General features: G+C 38.5%; 3 protein-coding genes across 3 annotated transcripts in view; 2 read left to right on the top strand and 1 right to left on the bottom strand.

Moving 5' to 3' along the window:
• LOC133458556 (ras-related protein Rab-3A) overlaps positions 1-3,507 on the bottom strand; it is a 32,480-nt gene extending 28,973 nt beyond the window's left edge. The window contains exon 1 of the mRNA XM_061738588.1: positions 3,433-3,507. The gene's annotated coding sequence lies outside the window, so the exon portion shown is untranslated. The remainder of the gene's footprint in view (positions 1-3,432) is intronic.
• A 5,370-nt stretch (positions 3,508-8,877) lies between these two features.
• Positions 8,878-18,498, top strand: mpv17l2 (MPV17 mitochondrial inner membrane protein like 2). The gene is made up of 6 exons (XM_061738587.1): positions 8,878-9,081; positions 10,958-11,178; positions 13,596-13,757; positions 14,138-14,214; positions 16,394-16,522; positions 16,673-18,498. Exons 2-6 carry the CDS (start codon positions 10,989-10,991, stop codon positions 16,778-16,780), a joined length of 666 nt encoding a protein of 221 aa, XP_061594571.1. The 5' UTR covers positions 8,878-9,081; positions 10,958-10,988; the 3' UTR covers positions 16,781-18,498.
• A 1,089-nt stretch (positions 18,499-19,587) lies between these two features.
• LOC133458554 (protein CIST1-like) lies at positions 19,588-26,171 on the top strand. Its single transcript, XM_061738586.1, has 4 exons — positions 19,588-19,727; positions 21,256-21,516; positions 23,316-23,479; positions 25,174-26,171. Exons 1-4 carry the CDS (start codon positions 19,673-19,675, stop codon positions 25,216-25,218), a joined length of 525 nt encoding a protein of 174 aa, XP_061594570.1. The 5' UTR covers positions 19,588-19,672; the 3' UTR covers positions 25,219-26,171.

Raw genomic sequence — 26,171 nt, 5'->3', positions numbered from 1 at the left:
TGCCAGGTGCGATAGCGGAGGAGTGATGATCCGAATCTGTCTTCCGCCCACAAGACCAGAGCACCTTACAGTCAGCAAATCAACCGTGAACTTCCCTGTATACCGTTCTGTAGCCTACTTTTAGCTCCTGTTGGGCCCACATATAAAATGTTGAACACTACAGGAAGCTGACACTCAAATATGTTTTTATTATTTGACTTAAGTGACTTAATTGAGCTCAGTTCAAACGTTACCAAATGTGGATGTTACAGTATGACTTTTCCACCTGCTGCCTATTGATTTATTCCTGGGCCAAAGGGCTTGTAAAGGTAGCATTGATCCGATATCAATATCAGCATCAGAAATAGATGCTGCTAAAAATAATGGTATCAGCCATCTGATATTAAACCCCAGAATCCCATTTGTTCTTTGTTGCTCTGAAAGCCAGCACAGGAAGTTACGTCTTTGGACTGCGGTTGAATTGGTTATATATTGGATATTGGATATTATGAATTCAACACCCATAAAACTTGTGATACATAACACTGATTGTTTTCATTAAACCTCATTAAATCAGCCCATATATATGATTTTATAATAATTACTCTCTTGTGATATATAGTCTAGATGACCATGAACACATCACAAGCAATATGACCAAAATCAGTGGTATGTATCACAAGTTTTATGGGTGTTGAATTAATTAAACCACTTTAAATCATCCCATATATATGATTTTTAAATCAGCCCATATATATGCCCATATATATGATTTTTTAATAATTACTGTTTTGTGATATATAGTCTAGATGACCATGAACACATCACAAGTGGTTTGACCAAAATCAGTGTATCACAAGTTTTATGGGTGTTGAATTCATAATATCCAATATCCAATATCAAACCAATTCAACCGCGGTCGTCTTTGGAGGTTGGAAATACAACTCAGATAGAACCTGCTCTCTCCAAACAATATGAGACGGATCATATTTCTTGTCAGTTAAAGAGGAGCAGACAATCAGCTTTACGACAGGGCTCTGGGTCCTCTATGTATCCTCCAATACCCAAAGAAAGAATAAAAATGGTATCGGAACATCATTTCACCAGAGAAGGTTATCACGGTTGTTAAAAGGTTGCGTTTACAGCCATGGGATCTGTGAGCCGTCAGTAATCTGCTTGGGTTTGTGTCTCTCCTGTCAGCCTGCTCTGCTCTGTTTCTGTGGATGCCAAAATATTTAAGTGGGACAGTAAAAGTGGATCACGTAGTCTCCAGCTTACTGGTAAAAAATCCATCTAGTTAAAATCCATTTAATGTGCTGTTAACTTATCTCAGCTGACTGACCAGATGTTGCCTTGACACATCAGTTTTCAATATGCCACTAACCGGACCAAAATAACTAATGATGAATAAACACAGACGGCTGCAGTGCTACCGAGCCTCTGTCCTGATCCACGGTAGCCTGAGATGGCTTTTTCCCCCTCCTATCACGTGCCTCTTTCTTTGAGAAAGCGTGGGGATGTAGATGAGAGGAGGAGAAGCTAAAAATAGCATCTTTTCATTTTTTTTCCCCCTATACCGAAACCCAAAAAGGAGCAGTGAGGCATGATGTGGAGGATGTTTGTAGTGCTGCAGTGTGCCGCACAAACCTCACCTCTGTTTTTTAATTATTTTACACCACAATTGGGCTTTTATGTGAAAGATTTACTCAGGTGTCTCCCTCTCTGCCGCAGTTATCTGCTTTACTGTAGATCTTTACTCCACAGTTAAAGCACTCAAGGCTTTTTCTGTTGTCGGTGCGTTTGTTTTCTTTCTGGTTGGGACTCTTCTTTCACACACTTTTATAAGAGGCTGCTTTAAAATAAAAGCTGCTGTGCTTATAATTAACTAAGAACCTTTTATGCAACGACTAAGTAAACCTAAGAAAATCCTGTTTCATAGTTGGGGGGGACAATAAACAGTAACATTTTAGAGAATAAATCCAGGGGGGGACAAGGAATAAAAGTTTTAGCCTTCCTTTAATACAGCATTTTGACATTTTCAACTCTATCTCGCAAACAGGCAGAAGACCTTTCTTAGAGTAATACAAAACAATGGTATTAGGTGGAAGGTGGCAATAATACAGCACATCTGACATAATACACTGCAAAAACCCATAACATATTTGTCTTATTTCTAGTTAAAATGTCTCATTTTTAGTTAAAAAAAATTTCATTACACTTAAAACAATACTCATCACTGGAAAAAAACAACAATTGTCACCTGTTTCAAGTAGATTTTCACCTAAAATAAGTAGAGATGAGATTTTACTGTTTATTATTATTTCGGTTTCGGCCACAAATTTTCATTTTGGTGCATCACTACTAAATACTACTGCATTGTTCCAAAATTATTAATTCTGTCTCAAAATATTCTAGGGGGGGACAGCTTTACTAATGGGGGGGACTTGTCCCCCCTGTCCCCCCCGGGATTTTCGCCCCTGCTCCAACCAACATCACTTCTTTAACTCTTTTAACCGGCTGAAAAGTAACCAGTGCACCCGACCAGTATAGGCAGGTAATTCTTCCCACTGGCAAACCGACTAGTATCTCCAAACCATAATTAAAGAAAATCCCGTTGTGCTAAGGCATCATTGTGGTCCTGAAGCAGGGTTTGTCTCGTGAAACATCACGGATGGGTGTGCAGGTTTTTTTCTCTTCCCGGTAGAGGCGTCAGATGCGTCATTCATGCCTGCAGGTCAAACAGCCAGTCACTTCCCCGCCCGTCAGCAGAGGACGCAGATGTGGCCTGGAAACTGTTTAGTTCATGTTCAGACTCCTACATTAAATGACGCGACTTTGAAGAACGGAAATCCATATATCAGACAGATAACCCCTTTTTTCCTGTGATATTTCACTTTTCAAAGTCGTGGAAAAAGGCTGACTCAACAACTAGATTATCACACAAAAATACCTCACACACACGTATAGCCCACTGTATATGTCTGTATGTGCAGTATATGTAAATTACTATCACACAATTAATGCCATCCGTTTGACTGTGACATGAAAACCATGATAGCATCTAACTCAATCTTTTATTATTTTATCTCACTCCATGAGCGCCCCATATGGCTCAATGCACGTTTCATGAATGAGATGGCCGTGAAACGCCTTTTTTCTGCAGGACAGGGCAGGCCCCGAGTCCCAGCAAAGACCACTCCAGCAGCGACAGCCTCCATCCATCCACAGATAACACGGATCTGCATGCATTTTACGGGCTGCGTCCTGCGTCCCTTTGATGGGTTTCACGATGGAAACAGCTGTTCGGGAAGCATCTTATATCAGCGGCTCTATCTAAAAGCAATTGCTTAATAATAGACGCACTTAAAAGCTTTTCAAAAAAATATGCAGTATATTTAAGGATCATCTGTCTTTTTATGTATTCGTTGCTCTAATAGTGATAAAAAAGCTTACCTTTGCAGATATCTATCCGGCTGCTGTCCGCCGCTTTCAGCACCCGCAGAAACACCACCGTCAAGTCAGACACGCTGGCGCAGTATAACCTTGGGCATTTCATTTCAAAATAAAAGTCTTTCAAATCATAAGGACAATGTATGGAATTTATTTATTCAATTAGGGCCCGAGCACTGACAGTGCGAAGGCCCTATTGTATCTGTAAGAATCTTTCTAGTTTTTTTCTCCTTCTTCCTACGAAATGGGGGTTTAGGGGGGCCTTTTTGCCCCCCTAAACGTGCCCCAAAAGTCACCAAATTTTGCACGCAAGCCAGGCCTGGCAAAAAATGTAATTAATCGTGTAATTTTGGCGCAATTTATGCCATTTCTTTGGCCGTTAATGCGGCCCGAACCGTAACGTGCACCCAGGTGTGTTATACATCAAAATGTGCGTCTCCCTCCTGCGACGATGCACATTACTTTTCTCAGTCAAAAGTGTTACCATGGCTGAACGCAGTCTTTTCTTTTATAAGGTTTCTATTTACTGGGTTGTACTGGAAGTTTGCATGTAACTACAAAACTACCTCTGCTTTGTATACTTCTGTGAAAATCCAATAAACAAATGTTTAAAAGTGTTACCATGGCGACGATAGACGACAAAAAGCGCGCCCCCCCTTCACCTGATTGGTCCATATTTGATAGTTCCTACTTTATGCCATAGGCTAACTTTTGAATGGTTTGACATAAAGACTCGTTGGTCGTGTCATCGGACTCAATATTGAGTACTTAACCTTCATTGGCATGAATTAGCCCCGTCCCTTCTTCTGATTGGTCGATATCTGATATTTCCTATTTTCTGCCATAACTTTTGAATGGTTTGATATAGAGAGTCGTGGCTGGTGTCATCCGCTGAATCCGCTAAATGTCCAGGCCTGAAGAATCTACATGCAAGTCATACAAGCGCTTCCACTGCAGCCTGAACGTGCACAATGGTGCGAGGGCCCGTTCATCACTGCTTGCAGCTTTAATTATTGTTAAAATTTGAATAATAATTTGTGCTGCCATAAGTGTAATCATTGGATTTTTACTGATTCTTTTTTAAAAACAAAAGGAAAGTGAAGTCTGGCAAATACTTTTTTCTTGTATTTGTTTCTTTTATACTTGAAGTATAGATACCAATGCAGTGGAAAATAATCGGGTGATGGACTAAAAGGTACTTATTTTGACTGGTATGATCTGCTGAATTCTTAAGAAAATCATTTTATAACAGTTAGATAAAATGTCCTCTCAGTTTTCCCTCCCTATCAACCTGGGCATGATGGCACCTCCACAGTGAGGGGCTTAGTGTCCTGCCCAGACACACTTTGGGACATGACAAAACTGGACATCGATCAGTTGACCTTTGATCGGTCTGGTGACCTTTGATTTATCTGGTGACCCTCTGCTTGGAGGGCAACCAACTCCAGTGCCAGAAATCCTTAGAAATGGTGCTGACCCACTATCCCACTGGCCACCAAACAACAAAAACCAACTATCTAAATCTTCAGGTTTTTTTCCACAGGGTAAAAGTATATAAAGTAATCGAAAGAAAACAAGCAAATCCCTTCATCTGGGAAGCTGTAATCACAACAAATGTATTTTTCAAGAAGATTATAATATTAATTATATCAGAAGTTTTTGAAAAAAATGTTGTTGATCGTATAAGTTGTGTTGTCAGCATTATTCCAACTCTACACAATGGAGCAGCAGGATTTCCAGCACTTGAAATCAAGTTTTTGTACTATATTTGTTTGTTTTCTGGTATTTGCTCATCTATGAGCAACTTTCAGCAAAATGCTGCATCTTGTAATGTGTTATATTATCTTGAGGTACTTAAAAATTAATATCTGTTTTAATATTACAATCATTATTTACAGAAAATAGAGTATTAAGGAGAATTAAAGATGAAATAAATTTGTAAAGTCCTACTTGTCCACGTTAGAACTGTATTGTACAATAACTACACATGAGGCACATTCAGATTTGGATTTTGATCTAGCTATTTCTTCAGTAGCCTGATTCACACGGGAATCAGAAATTGTAACGATAAGCAAGGGATTGTAATACACACAATTGGTGGAATTCTCCTTTATATGACTATCATTTGAGTTCAACAGGTTATCCGGTTTTATTTTGAAAATAACGTACGTTTCCGGTTGTCACATCGTCATCTTTACAATGCGTTGTCAAGGAAATTGCAGGTGGGCGGGGCTCCAGGAGGAGAATGTATGGATGATTGACGGCCTGTCTAACGAATCAGGAGCCGCAACAAAACTCTTGAATCATTCCACCTCAAATACTGAATCGGTCGTTTATTATTGATGAGCCCTGCCAGAGAGCCTGAATTATTGATCAGGTCAGCAACCACTGCTGTCACTTCCACAATTTCTTACACTGCATTTATGATGGCTAGTGTATCTGTACAACTCGCTTACAGCGCAGAGTTGAATCTAAATCAGAAGATCATCATGTATACAACTGCAAAGTTAAGTTTGTAGTGTGAAGTTGCAACAACATTGGGCATTAGACCTCTGTTTATGTTTTATGTGCCGTGAAAAATGCAGCCATGACGCATAAACAACGTAAACTATGTAGGACCATGTAAACTACAGTATGTCCTGCAAGAAAGATGGTGAAACCAGTGATCATCTGAACATTGTTATTCATATTCAGGGTGTTTGGATCAACCTGACAGATTTCTGCAATGACTTCTTGTGTATATTAAAGGTTTTCTTGCATTATTTTCAACATTTAAACACTATAAGATCATGTTTTTTTTAAACTGCAACGGCTTTGAAATAAATCAGTTTTTAATTTTGTGACAGTTCAGCTATTTTATTTACAATTAAATAGAAAAATATAAAAGTAAATGAAAAAACTTTTTCCATCCCAAATATATAGAATGAGAGATAGAGATGAAGTAAAATGGTCAATTAAAATGAATTAACCCAATATCACTTACAGCTTCATTTACTCTAAAGCAGCTAAAACTCATTAACAACCCCCTCTGGTATTTTACATATCAAAGTAACAGACTGAGGTTTAACTGAATAAGCTTTACTCCACAGATTCCTTTATCTCGGTGTCTGTGACGGGAAGCCTGAACACAGCCAAAATCTGAAGAGCATGGAGACGTTTGCTTTTGCCCTAGTCAGGTGTGAAATCACCAAATCTGAAACATCCACCGGTTTACTGGATGGTTTACTGGATGGTTTTGTAACTAATACGTATATACGTATATATATATATATATATATATATATATGTATATATATATATATATATATATATATATATATATATATATATATATATATATATATATATATATATATATATATATATATATATATATATATATATATATATACATACATTTGTGCAATTTTAAATACATTTAATATGCTATGACACTTGTCAAATCAATTACTTTGGTCATGATAGATATGAGGACTTATTGTCACATGTAAGACATAAAGAAGCTTGTTTTTATTAGACAACAATTACAAACGGTAATTGAAAATAGAGTTATTTCCACATGTACCATTACTTTTAGGCACCGTAACATTTATTGGTGACAGAAAAGGACAGAAAATTACAATCCCTTTTTTCACCTTCAAGTATATGTGGCATCCATCCACCTTGTTAAGCGGGAGTCCCACCTGTCCTTCCCCAGAGCAGAGTGCAGTGTCAAAACAGCTGTAGAAATATGAATAATTTAGGCTGATGACATCATTCTCAGTTTTCATCTGCACACCTGAAGAAAACCACAGAGCCAGCTTTTCTTACTGGAGGACCCACTTCTCAAATCCATTTGGGATTTTTCCCACTGCAGTGCAGCATGAATCAAATCTGCAAATCACAACAGTTGCACATGCTTTGTTGACGACATTCAGGACACAAACATTAGGTGCTAAGATTTGAACATCCTTATGACTCTGAAGTAACAGCAGCTGGCTGTGCTGTGTAGGGTAGAGATGGATCCATGAGACCAGCTGTGGTACCCAAAACATTTAAGTTTTTGCTTTTTCTTTTCTCACTCCTGCGAGTGTCATTTTCATCTAGGTTAAATGTTTATTGTAACACGGAAATAACTGCAACCTAAAACTTGATATGCTCAGCTGCATCAAGCACAGACTTTTGTAGTTTTTGGAAAGTTCCATATTATCCCTGGGGTGTGTTTAAAAAAATACACCAGCATTACAATACACAGCAGATCCCAGGACCCTGAATAAGATGAAATGGGAATAGATGTTTGATGGATGAGCAGGCAGATTGATGGATAGATCATGTTAACTTGCTCACATTTTTTCTGAACAATGGACATTTATTTTGAAGTTTTAATTTTCCTTCAGTGAGATTTTGGATGCACGAATATAATATATTAAATATAATTAAATTTAATTATAATATATTACATTTCCTTGCAACTGTAAGGTTTTTCTCCCACTAGGGGAGTGTTTTACCTGCCACTGTTTATGTTATGTGTATGTAATAATTGCTCGGGGGTATAAAAATAAAATTGAATTGAATTAAATATACTGTAATGACAGTTGTTGGTAAAGTTTCTAATATTTTCTGCAGATTTTACTCTTTGTGGACCGATATTTCAAGTACCTAAATTAAAATATAATTTAAAATTTAACTTAACGATTCTTATATATGCCCTTATATATGCCCATATATATATATATATATATATATATATATATATATATATATATATATACCAAATATGTATTAATGTGATTGTTGAGGTCCCATTCCCAACCTACTGAAAAGCATTTGTAAGAGAACACAATATATGTGTGTGTGTGTGTGTGTGTGTGTGTGTGTGTGTGTGTGTGTGTGTGTGTGTGTGTGTGTGAATATGTGTGTAAGTAGATATATACATAGATATAGAGCAGGTGCAGTTAATAGAGACAGTATAGTGTAAATAAGTATATTTATATAAATATTTATGTGTGTACAAATATATAGAAATATTCAACTATGTGTATGTATGTATAGGTATGTGTGTCTGAGTATAATAATAATAATAACAATAATAATAATAATAATAATAATAATAATAATAATAATAATAATAATAATAATAATAATAATAATAATAATAATAATAATAAAAATAATAATACTGTTATTTAGCAGTGTGAGTACAGTGTGTGAGTATTTATAAATATGGGTTAAATGATTAGTGAATGGGGGTAGGATTAAATAAGTTTACACTTCTTCCTACTCCTTTTTGCACATGTAAATTAAGATATCAAGTGTTAAAGTATGACATTCTTTGTTTTGTTGCTTTGTTTTCTTATCTTCTCTTGAATTGTTGTTTTTTACATGTACAAAATAAATCAAATAAAAAAAAACCTGCTGGTCGGTTGCTCCTCCAGTCCAGCAGGGGGCGCTCAGACGAGTCACCAACGTAATGTGTCACATGTGTCACGTTAAGCGCATGGACGTTGCATCTCCGTAACGAAACGAAACCCAAGCAGCTACATAATTTAAAACCCAGTGTTTTTTTGTTTCTTACTAGATCAGAGATAAGTTGAATTATTCGCAAGTGTTCAGGCTGAAGGAGAGACGCGTATCTGCGGGGAAACCGACTCAAAGACTCAGAAAGCGGCTCAGGTTCGCCTTTCATCATCTGGTTGTTGCTGTTTTCACTCATATTACACAAAGTCAACCATAGAGGTTAAACTGATAGATACACATTTAATTATAGGGTTGTTTTTGTTTGCACAGTCAGGATCACGATGGGTTATTTGTCTAGATTACCCAGGTAGGTTTACAGATACCTGGCTGTCAGCAGGTGTAAACTTTGAACCATGTCCGGAAAAAAGTCCCTATTTGACCGAGACAATGTTAAGACTTTTATTAAAAACAGAAGTTATGCATGTTATTTGTAAGCTATATTGTCATTGGGATAATCCGTGTGTCCAAGTGTCTAAACCTATTTGAAAGCGTCTGCTGATCGTTTCCAGTCGCCCACAGTAATATTATTATTACCAAACGTTTGAATGAGTTAACTCAAGGCAAGTTTATTTGTATAGCACAATTCAACACCAGGTAATTTAAAGTGCTTTACATCAACATTAAAAGCAGCAAGACAATTAAACAGTAATTAACAAATAAAATGATAAGAAAAAAGGTAAAATAATAAAAAGCACACGTTTAGTTTAGTTTATAGTTTAGTTTATTGTTTTGCACAGTTTTTAAATATACAGCAAATATCAAATATAAATACTATAGGTGCAGGAAGAGGCAAAAAACCCAATGGGCTTATTTGAAGCCTCCACCGAAGATATTAAAATTTCATGTGTTTATAAAGAACACTAGATTAACATACAAAAACAAAAAGTATAACTACACGAAAGTGATGACAAACTAATAATGCAATATATGAATAATAAAGAATAAAGACAGAAAAATAAGTGTGTGTGAGTGTGCATGGGATATTGTTTTTACAACTTATATTATTTATAATGACTCCTGAGCAAATAAGACGGTACATGTCACTATGAGTGAAACACACACACACACACACAAAAAAAGAACATGGATACATGTACAACATTACATTGGGAAAACAGTTACAAAACAGAAGTCAAGTGGTCCTTCAAACGTCTTTTGTACTTGCTAAATCTCACTGAAAATTGACCTCTGCAAGTGAGAAATTTATGAGAATGAAGATCTGAGGATTGTCGAGTTGTATAAGAATGAACCTGTGAATTTAATTTAAAGTAAGTCTGGTAAGTCAGTAAGTCTGAAGTTGTTAAAAAGTAAGGGCAGTAAAGTACAGCAGGTACAGTAAGTATTTAATTTAAGAGTACGCGTCAATAACAGTAATGTTTTTACGCCTGATTTAAAGGAGCTGACAGTTGGAGCAGACCTCAGGTCTACAGGAAGTTTGTTCCACCTGTGAGGAGCAGAATAACTGAACTGCCTCACCTTGCTTGGTTCTGGTTCTTGGGACAAACAACAAACCAGATCCAGATGAACCTCAGGGGTCTGGGAGCTTCATAGGAACTAACAGATACAGCATGTATTTTGGTCCAAGACCATTCAGTGCTTTGTGGACCAGCAGTAAGATTTTAAACTCTATCCTTTGACTCACTGGAAGCCAGTGTAGCAATTTCATGACCGGTCGGTGTAATATGGTCCAATCTCTAGTGTCTCCTCCATAGATTGGGCTTATCTATACTCTCAAACAGGTTTACCTTTTACAGGAAGTTGTAGACCTGCTGTCATTTATCAGTTTGGCCTGGTAAAACATTTAATGAGGCTTGATGCCAAGATTTAAGGTACTTCACAGGAACCGGTGGTAATGAGTAATATCTGTTCAGAAGCTGTGTTAGATGTCCACCGGTTATCTTATCCACTCTTCCTGGAAGCGGTTGGGGTCAGATGTGGCTGTGGGTCACTGTCTTCAACCAGGCTACAGTCAGAAGTATTTTAGTTGGAGTTTATACGAATCTGTCTCATTGCAATGGTTTGTCTTCCACAGATGACAGCGTTGTCTCTGCAGTCCGTGCATCATGCTTCCTCGAGCGGGTAAGGAGTTCCTGGTCCGCATACGCCTCTCCTGGAGGCCTCTCTTCCAGGGCAGGTACCTCCTGATGACCAACACCCTGAGTGGAGGTATCATGCTGTCTCTGGGAGACATCCTGCAGCAGACTCGGGAGAACCACAGGGAGCCGGCCAGAGTCCGAGACTGGGGCAGGACGGGTGAGTTGGAGGAGGAGGAGGAGGTGGTGCAAGCACAGGTGTAGCTGGACAGCAGGCATGTGTGTTCACAGGTGCAGCACAACCCCTTTTCTGGCATAAATACTGTTAAGGGTATATGGCCAGTGGCCACACCTGTTAATTATTGAATTGAGGTGCTTCAGTTCGACCCAGTGCAGTCTCCAACATGTGGTTCTGTATCAGGGTACCACCTTTGCTACGGTGCATGAAATTTCCTCCCTGCTGGATATCCGTAGTCAACTGTAAGTGACATTCTTAGTTAATGGGAGTTTTTAGTAACAACAAATGACTTCTGAGGCACATGGTGTATAAAAGTCACTGTTGTGACTTGACTTGATTTGTCCCAAACAAACAAACAAGAAAAAACCACAGGTGTGGCCACTAGTCACTGAGGCGCTGATTTACCGGTAACAGATGACGCGTCTCCTTGGGCAGCATGTCAGCTGAATGAATGATTGTCCATAAAAATCCTCTGTGATGCTCAAAAATGGTATTTATTTGTGCAAACGAGCTCCTTTTATATACAGCGAACTACATGCACTATAGGCTAAAGTTAAAGTTAACGCCAAAGTTAAGACGTTCAAAAAACTGTGTGCTCACCTGCCCGTGATTAACCTCACCTTTATGAAACCTATTTGCCCAAAATCCATATACCACCTACTGTGCAAAAATGGCACTACAAAAATCCACATATCCACACAAGTTATTAAATGGGGAGCACAACACAATAGAAAATTGGCTCTAACACACTGGCCCCTAATTGTTAATGTCAACAAACGTAACAATTACATTCAACTTCAAATAGAAAGAGCCAAATTGTATACAAACACACCATGCATTGTCATAACCTTGTTTAAATCAGAAGTCAAAATTTGACCTTAAACCTTAAGAGGGTGCAGCTTCCTGCAACAGACAAAGCTTAAGGCTGAATTATGCTTCTGCGTCAAAATGGCGCCGTGCCTACGGCGTGTGGTTTAGGTCGACGCAGACGACACGCCGTCACCTGCGCCGTCTCTGACGTGCACCTCCCGAAAATTGTAACTACGCGTCGAGGAGACGCCGACCACACGCAGACAGAGAGGGCTGTGATTGGTTCGTTTGAAAGCGAAGCATTTCCGGTTTCCGGTTTGAAGCAGTAGTGAACTTCCAGGGCTCTTTTCTTGGTTTATATGTGATTTTTTTTTTTTTTTTTTTTTGTTTTGGTTTTTTGCACAATAGTTGTCCTTATTTCTTTGATTTACTGTGACCGGAAAAAGTTGGATAAACCATTCAGAAAAAGATCGCTAACTAGTGGCCGCGGGGGGTACTGCACCGCGACCAAATGGAGTGACGGAGAAGTCAGAAGGGTTCAGCACGGCGTCACGGCTGCGGCGTGTGCTCTGCGTTGGTGTGACGCAGAAGCATATTTCAGCCTTAAGTCACAGGCCTATCTAATATGTTTGTCTTTGTCTGAAGACGCACAGAGCTCTAACAGTCACCAATGCTCAGCAGGCTCCACAGCTGCAGAGTTCAGAACTTTCTCTGACATTAATGCGAGCGCAAAAACTGCAGCTTCATGGAATGGGTTTCCATGACCAAGCGGCTGCCTGGCAGTTGTAAAGTTTATAAGTTTAAGTTTAAGTTTATATTGTCCGATAGAGTAATGTAAAACAACAACACCGGGCTCTTGAGCCCTGACCTCAACCCATAAGGAAACCTTTAGGACGACCTGGAACAGAGTGATACGCCACAGTACGGCACTAGCTGCTGTGTTGATGTTCTAAAATCCTACACTGTTGAGCGGACATTAAAGTACACTGGAACTCAGCAGAAGTTTTCCCCGTGTTTTTATCCTACTCACGACCCGAAAAAGGTTTAATTTAATAAGGTAAGGCTTAACTCTACACCAGCCTTAAAAGTTCAGAGCTCAAAACCCCCCAAGAGTCCCGTGATCGGGACCGCAAAACGGGACTATTTTCTTCTGAGCGTAGTAGGATTTTGGTCCGCGGGTCGAGACGCGGTCGGCATGGGCGGTCGGATGCGCGTTACTAGTCAACACAATAGATTAATATTAATAACCCAATATCGCGATACAGTTTGTCACCTCCACGACACGGATCGTGGCGTTTTTGTATCGCAAAATTTCGTGGCACGATATATTGTTACACCCCTAGAAATCAGCAGGTTGCGATTTGATGTGCCAGTTTTTGGATTGCAGGGGTTTCTTTGTTTTGGGATTAAATGATTGCACATGAATTAAACTTTGGTAAAACAAGACATTTACAAAGACGTCATAATGTATTCCATGTTCTCTCAAATCAGCACAGATTTAATACAAATATACTGCACATATAGAATCAACATCCAAAAGACCGAATGTTGCCCTCCCTCTAATCCGGTTTATTTCTACCTTCCTGCAGGTCGCATGTTTGTGGTTGGCTGCTCCTTGGGTCCTCTGCTGCACTACTGGTACATTTGGCTGGACAGAGTGTACGTGGGGAGAGCTATGAAGACCCTTAGCAAGAAGGTCCTGGTGGACCAGCTGGTCGCCTCACCAACACTGGGAATGTGGTACTTTTTAGGCAAGAAAAGACTTTACTTTCTACAAGTAGTCTCTGTCCCTCCTCCCGTTGTCCATATCAACCCTTCTTGATGCTCTGATTGCGACAGTTTCTTATTGACACACACAAACGGGAAAGTACGTACAAAGTCAGAGATTTGCGTTAGATTAGGGTCTGAGGTAAGACGAAACAGTATTTTCAGTATGTATGTAGTTCAAAGTACGTCTGTGATAAATAGTTTTGCTTTGACTGACGTTGAAAGACAGTTACTGTGACGTTGACAGACAGTTACTGTATGTTTATAAGAGGTCGACACACCTGCACTTTACCTTATCTCAGGTTGGTTTTAATAACCTGTTGCACTGACGCACTTCTGACAGGGATTTGTTTCTTTATCGCAGGTATGGATCTCTTGGAGGGACGCAGTTTATCTGAGGGATGGGCAGAGTTTAGAAGCAAATTCTGGGAGTTTTATAAGGTAAAGTAGACGTGTCATGTTCAGAATATATGTAGTCATATGTCTCTTATCACTTCATGCTCAGGTTTCTGGATGGGGAGGACTAAACTTGCTTTTATTTGGCAGTAATCTTTTTTTTCTTTTACATACTTGTAACAATACACATGATATAGTTACAATAATATAGTTGTCACCTATACAAATGATGTGAAGTTAAGAAAACAAATAGGACCTCACCATAAAGCACATCGAAGAAGAACATGAGAACGTTTCAAAGTAAATTCATGCTTTAGTTACAGCGCCCTGCTCTGATTAATGCAGCTATTAGCTGTTTCCCTCCGAGCAGGCTTCACATGCTCAAATGTGGATTTAAAGAGCTTGTGTAAAGTTCTTTTACAGGTTGGAAAGGATTAATATATAGTGCTCCAAAATCTCATTAAATTTCTCATACTGTTCTTTAATCCGTTTATCTTTTGTCCAAAACACTAAACCCCTGTCTTTTTGGGACAGCTTCTCTGAACAGCCGATGGGTCAAAAATGGTGCAGTGCAGGGAGTTCGGTGTCCAGTCTTTAAAGCAGCACAAAGACTTTTTTTTAAATTTTTTCCCATGTTAAAATATCAGTTTCAATTTCATTTCAAAGAATGTTTGCCTACTTTTAGGAAGCGTCATCTAGCTGTCGTGGTCTTCCCGTTCCTATTGCGAACAAAAACCAGTCCTTGGCTCACAGATTTGACTAAACATCATGGCAGAGACGATGTAGAAACCTACGAAAGTATTGATGGAAGGAAAAGTAATTTACTTCGGCACCTATCTGAGGTCTGAGTGAGTTAAAAATGACAAAAGTTCCTTTTGAGCAGCTTTAAGGCATCCACAAATAAGTGGCTGGTTTTAGTGTTGATGTAGAAAAGTCTCTTTTCTGTTACATGACTCATTTTAATGGACTTTTATTCAACATACTACGTTTTAGTCACGTACAGTATCAGCTAACAGCAATCGATAAAGCCTGACGGACTCATCGCTCTGTTTTTGTAGCATGTGATTTACAAGTTTCTGGCATGACTTCACCTTCCTCTAAACCCGCGTGGAGGAATGAAAACTAACAACACTCCAAGTCAACAAAACAACTTTAATTCTGACTCATCAGACTCTGATAAAGCCACAAACTGAAACTTTTGACTGATAGCTGGCAAGTGTTGAAGGTTTGTTGGGTCAAAGTCTTGCTCATAGAGCCAGTGAGCTGTCTTAGTTCTCAGAACGAGTTGTCCAATAAAAAGGAAAAAATGTTATGAAACTGAGTAAAAAGTAGGATAAAAAGCCTATGTACGAGCTTATGGTGGTCAAACATTGTTTCTTTATACAAGTGTTGGTGGAGTTTTCATGTCTCGTGCCTAGGGCTGGGGATCGATTCGATTCCGATTCTTAAGATTCAGAATCGATTATCAAGATTTGATTCGATCGAATTCGATTCCGATATTGATTTGGGTTAGTATTAAAACTGTTTTTTGAGCTGTTGCATGAATTATATGACTGTAGTTATGCAAAATATTATTACTAGTATTATATTGAGATTCAACAGCAAGTATTGCAGCTAATGATGCTGTAAGGACCAATCAGCTCCCAGAATGCTGATAGAACTGCTTTCAGAAACATCGTGTGGGTCAGAATTACCAAACAGATCCAGGGCAGCAAACAGAGACGGATGAAATCGGTTTTATTTTTTCCCACATTCCGTTTTTATTCGTTCCATTTTCGGTCTATTTTGGTTTTTAATTTTTGAGCATTTGGTTTTTAGCATTTTTTGCAAATGTAACTCCAAGACAGTATATAAAGTAATGAAATATAGACAATTTATGCAATTATAACCTAACACTTTAATGTTTTCATTCCTTTAAACATATTTTAAGGCAAAAACATGGCACCAGTTATTCTCGTGTCCAACAAAACATTCCTTTTTTGGGGATAAACAAAAAAATAACCAAAAGTTGTAATGTAATGATGAAAAAAAAAAAATACATAAGTAAATAAATAAAAAAAATCGATCTTTAGACATATGAATCGATTTTTAGGAATTAATATGAGAATGGATTTAGAATTGGGAAATCGATTTTTTCAACACAGGCCTACTCGTGCCACTTGATGACTACATTTAGCCGACAGGTAATGTGTTTGTGCTCACCTGTGTTGTTTTTCCTCCACAGGCGGACTGGTGTATTTGGCCACCCGCTCAGATGATCAACTTCTACTTTCTCTCTCCCAAATATCGCGTAGTGTACATCAATTTCATCACCTTAGGGTGGGACACCTACCTCTCTTATCTCAAACACAGAGTAAGTAACTTTTTCTCTCAACAAAGCACTGACACTGTCATGGTTGATACTTCCCAGCGTGCCACATGGTACTTTCACACTTTCTTTGTGTTAAAAGTGAAGTCCTGCTGGTTATTTGATTGTGTGCGTTGATGTTGGTCGTGTCGGCAGGGCGAAAGCCGGAACGCTGAACTGGCATCAGGCGGCAGCAGCCCTGTGGATTCACAGCAGGAAGAGCTGCAGCAGACTAAACCTCTGGAGGAAAAAAGTCGGTTATGAAGCTCATCAGATGCAGAAGAGCGTTGTGCTATTTCTGTGTGTTTTTTGACCTCATTTCCTCTCCTTGCGAAATGCTGCGGCACTTTCATGCGAAGTTTATCGTCTGTTATTCTGTTGATCACATTTGTCTCCCCGAGGAGTCTGGGACGTTTGATCTGAAGTGTTGAATCATTTTAATGCGTTTGTGTCTAGTGTGTCTATTTATGTCTGAATGATGTGCACTCCTGCGGGAACATTCAGGGATGAAAAGCCGTTCCACTGCCCTCAGACGACGCACTTTCCACTCAGACAGTACATTTTCCAGTTGTTGGTGGGGGTTGTAGAGAAACTGAGTGCAGTTAAATTGCTATTTTTTTAAACAAGTGCCATCTTTGCATGACATTACACCTACAGCTCCAAAAGGATCTGATTCTGTTTATTTCAGATGTATTTTTTCTAATATGCTGTCATGAAAGACTCAGTTTTAATGTTTAACAACAGTTAGTGTACCGTATTTTCTGGACTATAAGCCGCTACTTTTTTCATAGGTTTTCAACCGTGCGGCTTATACAAAGGTGCGGCTATTCTGTGGATTTTTCTTCCACCGCTAGGGGGAGTGCTAACCGGAATTAGAATAAAAACTAAGACAAAATAAATGCAAAGAAGAATACGCTACTTCTTCTTTAGTAGATAGAAGTAGGTAGAAGCAGATTTCAAACAGATAAATAGATAAATAAATACCGGTTATTTTCTTTTGGTTCAGTCCCGTTTTAATCAGCAAAGTTGCTGCCGTGTTAAAAGACACTGTTAGGAAAGGATCTATTTAGGTACAAACATGTACATCATTTACACTTCAAAATCGTTATGTACATGTAGTAAATATCTAATCTAACAACATAAATATCTGCGGCTTGCATATTTTTTTAAAAAATAAAAGTGGGTGCGGCTTATATACAGGTGCGGCTTGTATATCTTTTTTTATTGTTTTTTAAAAAATAAAGCGGGTGCGGCTTATAGTCCAGAAAATACGGTAACTTTGCCTTAAAGTGTAAGTGTCCAGTGCTGCGCTGTTATCTTACCAAATAAGTTTATATTTAATGATGCACGACTGAACATACTGTAGTGATTATGGTTAAATTTAAAAGCTTGTAATGTGTCTGTTAATATTACACAGGATCACCAACTTTTAAATATTAATTTGAATCCTCAAATGGGAGGTGAATTTAGAAAGGTTTAGACTATTTAAAGTAACTTTAAACTGACTATAAATTGGACCTGATGTACTGTTTAATCCCCACATATGATTTATGAATGATGGTTTTTTCAGGTTTAGTATTTCATTGTTTTATTTGGTGATTTAAAAAGAAACTGCTGTAATTGTATCAAAAGATGAAATCTGAAGCATTAAATATCAGAGATGTGTAATTATGTCCATCAGACACATTCAGTATAAATGACTGTCTTTCATCACATTGATCATCCTTATCTGCAGCACTATGCATTTGCTTATGAAATCCTCTTAATGTGGGTTTGTCTTATAATTTTTATATTTTGTTATTTAAAAAAAACAGAAAAATGAATAAAACAAGTATTTATCTTTAGCACTTTTTGAGGAAACATTTCCTTCAAAGTTTGAACCAGCATAGTAAATACCTGTCGTTATTGTCATTATGACTCTTGGGGTCTGTGATGAAAACTGACGCCATTGTGAATTAAAAACAAATGACAACTTCCCAGAACCTGTTTGTGTTTATGATCTTGTGCTTTGTCGAGACTGAAGTTAAGGTATTCCTATATTTTTCCATGTAAAACGTTGCGTTCACGACGGTCATCACATAACGCACAGAGGAGACTAACTGGCCCACAAACATGCTTTAATGTCCTGGATATTTGTTAACCTGCTACCAAACTCAGATAAGACTGAGGTTTGTCGTCTTTGGACCTGAACACTTCAGAAATAGACAATCCAGTCACTTATTCCTCTGGATGGCATCACACTGCAGGTGGTACTGTTGTGAGAAACCTTGGGGGGGGGTTTATTGGCTAGTATTCACCTTATAAAACATTTCTCTTCTTTCATTTTCATTATAGTATACCATCTCTACCTAAAAAATCTTTCTTGATAATTATACTAAGTGTTTACATTTACATACTCTCCTATGTGTAAATCATTATTGTCACAATTAACATTTGTGTATGTGTGTCTCATAAACAGAGATTTTTGGACTAATCTCTGTGTTTGTTGCTCTCCGAGTCATCCCACAACCCCAGCTGGTTGCTTTAGGTAGCCACACTTCCTGGAGGATAGTTATTTATTCATTTCATCATTCCATCCATCTTTCTGTTTTCTGTCCCCATTTATTTTTTTTTGTCTATACAATTTATTTATTTTTAATTCAGAGGTTTGGTGCAGTGGTATCAGAAATTCATTTATCAAATATTACACATCTGGCATTACAGGGTTGAAGTAAGTCACAAATATTTGGAACCTGAATGGTAATAAAGTGAAACAAATTCAGGATTTCTTTGTGGCTACACTGAGAAAAACAAGGTTGCATTATGCGTACCAGCAGGGTGTCAGTATGAGCTTGTGGGTAAAAGTTTTCATGACCTGAGATAATTTGAATCATCTTAAGTGGGCTTAAGTCAATCAAAAGTGAAAAAAGTGGCGTATGGGTTCCTTTGAACCTGTATAAGATTTTTCTGAGGTGAAAACGTATCTCCAGTGGTTGGTCGGAAACACAGGCCAGCCTTATTCAAATATTTGACCGGGCAAAAGGATTTGACGTGCACAAGTCCATGTTTAGAGCACTCCTCCTCCTCGGTCACTGAGCACATCCTGCTGTCAAGGATGTAGAGTCTGCGCGTGTTTGAAGGCTGTCGACATGACTGTGACCTGCTTCCTCTCTCAACATGTCTGCAGCGATGCACCTCAGTGTCCTCGTGTGCCTGTTAGCAGTCTGCAGTGGTGAGTCAATATTTTATTTCATTTCATCTTTTACTGTTAAATTCATACGTTTGGCCTGCTGAGAACTTGCACAAATCAAGTGTTGTAAAGATGCAAATTTATGCAAACAGGAAATGTTCTGCAATGACAGGAGGTTCAAAGAGCGTGTCTGGGGTAACGTGGGGCAAGTTGTTTCACAGTAAACAGGGAAGTGGTGTATTTACAAGGATTTTATGACCTAAACAGTGCTGAAAGCATCAAAAGTTCAAAAGTTGAACAAGATGGATTCCTAAAGAATTTCATTAACCAGGATGTGTATGTGTGGTGTGTAAAACTTCAAAGTTTGTCTTTGTCTTTTGCTATTTTGTGTGATTCTGAATGTCAAAATCCAATTCTATAAGGAAGTTGAAGTAAATGGGAAGGTCACATCAAGGTGGAGACGAAAACAAATGTTTAAACAGTGAAAGTGAGGCAGAATTGGACCGACTGTGGTGTTTGCTACTTTGGCAAACACTTTCATAAAGTCAAAAGCAAACAAAGCAGCACAATGCCAGTTGTTTGTTTGCATCACCAGGAGAAACAAATCCCTAACTGGTTTTCATGCAAACCCAAATGCAAAACCCACAGCAGTGACGAGAATTGTCTCAGTACCTCAACGTCCATTTGGATGGTTAGCGGGAGAGCTTTTATCATACGTATCACACCAATGGTTTGTTCAGTTGTGATAAGGACATTTACACCTCTCACATAATATTCTTACCCTGCAGCAGCTGCCCTGGAGCTTTCATTGTGTCGCAATACCAGACATGATCTAACGTCCTGCAGAAGCGACTCAAACTCGAGGTCAAACAAGCTTTAACAAAAGATGTTAGAATAATGGGTATCTCAGAATACTGTTGCAAAGGATGCATCCTTACTGTCTTTGATGTGGAACATGTGACAGGTTCATGTAGTTTTGTATAATTCTGAGCTTAAACTTAAGTTTTAAGACCTTGTTATGTCAGGAAGGAAATATGCTGGAAGTTCTTTATTAACAAAAAGCACAACACTTAGCGGAATAACCAAATCCGAAACCAAACTACACGAACAAGACGAGGAGAAAACGATGGGGAAACAATAACATGTTACATTTATTAAGCAAATGAGCAGGAAACGTATCCAGCTCAGTTGTGATCTACTCGCTCAAAAACTGGAAAGATCTCAATTTTCACGAAGGAAGAGCTTAAGTTTATATTACTCCTGTTGCAGAAGTATAGGTTTTATTTCCTATTTAGTATCCTCTGTAGCAGATCAGACCACAGCTGCTGCTGTGCTGCGTTTATCAGTATAAATAAACTTGGTTTTTAAACTGATCTAAACTGGAACTTGGCTGATCGCGACCTTGTGTGCACAGGAGAAATAATTCCCAGCTCCACATTGGCTTTTAGATAAAAAATGTCAGCTATGTTTTCTTCCATACAAATGCCAACAAGCCCTTCCCACCAAGCTTATCTTCATCAAATGTGAAAGATGTAATCAAATCACCTTTATGCCTTTTGTACTTTCACAGCTACAAGTGCTGCGCAGCTCACAAGCTCAGCCCCGTCCACCACACCGCAGTCTCAAACAGGAACCCACCAGTTCACCACTGATGGCTCCACAGTTTCACCACTAACACCCAGAACGGAGGAAACCAGTCTGAGCTCCAGTCAGCCGACAACGCCGACCCCTCAGGCATCAACTACCACAGTTTCTCAACAACCGACTGTGTCGTCGGCACCAGGGTCACCAAACGGCACAGAGATCACCACTGTGCACAAAACCAGTCCAGGTCAGACACTGTCAGGCTGAAGAACTGTGTTCAAACTTCCCTCTGAGCTCCAGGCCAAACATTCAGTCACAATCTTCACTTCTTAACTTACCCTCATTTGGTTGGGCTCTTCAAAAGTGGGCAAACTGCCCATTCCTCTTTTCTTTTTTTTTAATTCATTTTTGTCCTAGAACGTTATAAGCTTGAATTGTACTTCTGAGTTAAATCTATGCAGGGGCAAAATCAAATACAAAAGCATGTGTCCTTCACTGGTGTGAGCATTTATACCTACAGGTATAATGCTACTGCCACTAGGTTTAAATCAACTTATCTATCTGCATACTTCAAACAGTAAGGACTGATGACAGAACTTACGTCATATAGTTCTGTGCAACTCAAATTGTAACTCATAAAGGTTGACTGGCTCTTACATATTAATGGAAACTGCCTCAACAAAGAAAAGAAGACAGATGTTTGGATGGTGAGTCTTGATATGGTCTGGCAGTGAAAATGAGAAAACTATGGACTACACATCCAGAAGACTGCTTATTACATTTTGAGACACAGGTGCAATTACACTTTGTTGTGTATAGCTTTGTTTCACAGGGATTTTACTTGACCACAAGCAAAAAACATGGCATGTTATTGCATACAAAGTGGACTAATCTTACTCACTATGGCTTGATGACAAAACACAAACTTGAAATGTGCATAGGGGTTAATTTCAGACTTCAGTGGAAGATACACAGCTGCAGCAAAGGCAAGGTGTCGATGTTGAAAGATAAATCAAGCTTTAAAAGAAGAAAGAAATGTCTTCAGATACTGCTACAAACATGTAGTAACAAGTGAACCTGGGCTTTTAAGTTGTAACTGTGAAAAAACAGAACAGGGAAAAAATCTAAACTAAAATCATAAAATAACTCAAGATTATTGTGAACATAAAATAGCTTAACCAAAATGTGGAAAATTAAACACCTTTTAAAATAAGCCAGGACTCATAAACTCAAATTAGTTATCCACAAATACAAAAAAAAAAGAAATCAGTATCAATCCCATTAGGACATACACAGTGAAAAGCATGTAAGGTCTACAAAAACTAAAAATTAAAATAGCAAAAAGAAATTAGTTAAAAAAAAGTGACTGTTTCACATATTTCTGTATTTGCATAATAACAACAGTGTTTTGCTAGTTTAGTCTCCGCTGGACAGCCATCGTTTCCCTTTCTCTTTTCTACGCAAAGAATTAAGCCCAGTGTCCATGCCAGGCAACAAATCCCACTCATCATCTTTGGAAAGAGAGGCAGGATCACTGCCTGCCCAAAGCATCTTGGGAAGACAGGGCATCCTGGCAGCGAGTCAAAAAGTCAAGCCTTGTTCAACTTTATGGTATTTAGACTTTCTGTGTAGGTCATTAAACTCAGTAGGGTGCTTCTTCGTCTGTTGCCTTAGTGGTTTCATCAGAATGTGAAAACCTCTCAATATAAAGCAAATAAGGATAGCGCTCCATTAATGATACAGATGCAGTGTCTGTAAATATTTGTTGGGTCACAAAGTGGACAAAATGGCCAAATTAATGTCAGCTAATGTCAACTGTGGCAGCAGTTGCTATAGCAACAGACTGTTCCACAAAAACCAACTACCGCAGCAGAAGAGGTGGTAAGAAATATACAATATGTGAAGCTAATATTGGTTATAATACCAGTTTCAGAGTTTTCATGTTCGTGTCAGCGGTTCAATATTTAGTCCAGTCTAAAAAATAGGCTGTACGGTAATCTTTGTTTGTTTTAGTTTTTTCCCTTTTTGTTTGTTTGTCACTTTCAGTTCTGTCTCCCGACCGAGGTAAAGATGACTTGGCAACAAACCCCGGCCTTGTGGCCGTTATTTGCATCTTCTGCATCATCCTCGTGCTCGTCCTGGTGGTTCTAACAGTGAAGTGTATCAGATTACCCAGATCAAACTTTGAAAGGCTCGACGACGTGCCCATGGTGAGTTAAAGAAAATTACTCTGATATTAGATCTTAACAGGTACATTTTTCATGCTAGTCTTTACTAGAGTATACATAGTATCTGAATGAGACTGAAATATTGCATGCGTTGAATGGATTAACACACAGATATCCATGGTTTAGTTTGTTTGTCTAGAACCCGAACCACTAAGTACCTGCTGTACTTATTACTAGTTGTTGTTAGTGATTGATTTGTCAATGATGGAGGCTAAAATTAAAGTCTGCAAAGTAATGAATGAATATACAAAGCTTTCATTAACAGGAGGCAATACATGCAGGTTCGTACAAAATGATACTTCACAGTTTATTCCAGCCGTGTTTAAATAATCATATGTAGTATTTACTGCTATGTTGTCACTCCAGCAGTGAAACAAAGCTTTGCTGCTCTTCTTTTACACAAACAGGAAGTCTGACTGGATTGTCACAGGGTGAACCAGTTCCAGGACATGGTGTGGTGAACATGTCATGCGTAAGCCTTTTCTATAGAAATGTGAGCTTATCTCAACCCTTTATTGATCTGTCAGCAGGTATTTATGTTGTCAGCATCCTGGAGTCTTTTGTTATTTTTTCACGTAAATTTGTGAGACACCGTCTCTTCTCCAAACTGTTTTTCTCAGATCACATTGAAAAATGCAATGAAGACAAGAAACAAGCATAGCAGCTCTGCTAGGTGTTCACAATCATGTTTGTGGACAAACTATTGAGAAAGAAAAATACATCAGCACGTTTGGTTTAACGCATGTGTTTCTAAAAAAAACTGGTCTCTTAGTGCAGTTATTTCCTGGCACATGACTGTCGCTGCTGTGAAAAACATCTTAAATCTGCTGAACTGGACCAGCGTGCACTTTACCCAAGCGTAATATATAATTAACAACAGGGGATGGAAACAGCTGATTCTGCAAAATGAGCAAATAATAATGAGAAAAATAAGTTTTAGGGTTAATAATTGACAAGACCAATGCCTTTTAAAATGGACAAAGGATAAGGATGCTTGAAAACATGTAAATTTGCCAATATTGACAACACTGCCAAGTTTACATCCTCACAGCTGGTACATGGAAAATCTCTGCAGGTAACGTAATGTGTAATTCTGTGTGGGTGTGCTACTTCTTACACCTGTCATTGATTTGTTTGCATTCTTCATTAGTGTGTGTTCATTTAAGATTGTGCATGTTCATTATACATAAGCCTCAGATCAGTTGTATTTAAGTCCAGCTTCAAGACACATCAGCTGCATTTGAATAAAGCTCCAAATCTGCACTGGTACTTTTCAAAACATTATCGTATTTTAACAAGTGATTTTATTGTATTCTATCTATTGTTCTTATTTCTTTCTTTTCTGAGGACATTTTTAAATCATAATATTTAGTTATGTTTTAGTGTCTTTTTAAAGCATTTTGAATCACCTTGTTGTTCAATGGTGCTACGGAAATAAACTTGCCTTGCCTAAGAATTAAGAACTAGAAAATGTGGAGAGGTGAATTCCTGGCATATGTGGTTGCTTCACTCCGTTTGTTTATGCAATTGTTTTTTCAGCAGGGTTACTCAAACATGTCAGTGCAGGTTCATAACACCAGAAACTCTCCACAGGTTGCCCCGTGTGGACAGCAGGGCTCTATAAATGGCTTGTTTGTTTCTTTAAATTCCTTTGCCGTCGTCTGTCATCTCTCCAGGGCAAAGTGAATGAAGAGTCTCCATTTGCTCATTACTCAAAATAAAAAAGGAAGCTACACGGGACAACACAGGCGAGGAGTCCAGTCTGCGGTGCGCCCCTCATGTTTCTGGACAGATAAACCCCAGAGATGTCGTCCTGGTGCAGAGAACCAGCAGTGGCTCCTATTCTAAGCACTCTTTTTCTTTACATAGCACTTTCGTCGATGCTCGTGGACCATCCCTCCCTCAGCTGTGACCTGTTTATTTTAATGGCTGGTACTTCATTTGATTTAGGTCCTGAGGCTTAATCTGTATTAATTCACAATAATTGCACTAATTACTGCTCCATTAATGCTTTGGAAAAGAGAATAACCCTTAAAGTTATAAAGTCACATTTGCTTATCTGTTTAGTTCACCTTAGATGAAAAGAACACTTTTTTGTTGTTGTGATACATTTAAGATATTCCTACTTTCGAGCACACTGGAAGATATTTCCAAGAGTGTAAAATTAATGTTATCCACATAGACAAATGCCACGAGACAGTGATTATATATATATATATATATATATATATATATATATATATATATATATATATATATATACATATATACACGTATCACCTCAACTGTAATGGGAATGACAAAGTACTGTATATTTGAGATATAATTTGTATGTACATTATAATGATTAAATAGTCCTTCTGCGGTGTGTTGTGTGGTTTTGACTGTGTTGCCGGCAGAAATAAAGTTGTTACTTTTCTTTTAACCTCCTCGATCCTGCCGTCTCAGTCCAAAGATAACGCCTAATGTCTGCAGGCCTTGATGGTGTTGATTACCATAAAAAGGTTGCAACCGGTGTAACTGGTCACTGTGTGCCCAAACAGGTTGGGTGTAGTTGCAATAGCTAGAATTAGGTGTGTTGATGCAGGGAAACCTCTAAAACATGTAGGACAGAGGCCGTCGAAGACTGGAGTCTGACACATGTGATCTAAAACATGCAGAACACCCCAGGGTT

This window comes from Cololabis saira, chromosome 13 (genome assembly GCF_033807715.1).
Source record: "Cololabis saira isolate AMF1-May2022 chromosome 13, fColSai1.1, whole genome shotgun sequence".
Lineage (NCBI taxonomy): Eukaryota > Metazoa > Chordata > Actinopteri > Beloniformes > Belonidae > Cololabis > Cololabis saira.
Note: the sequence above shows the minus strand (reverse complement) of the source record. Positions and strands in the feature narration are given on the sequence as shown.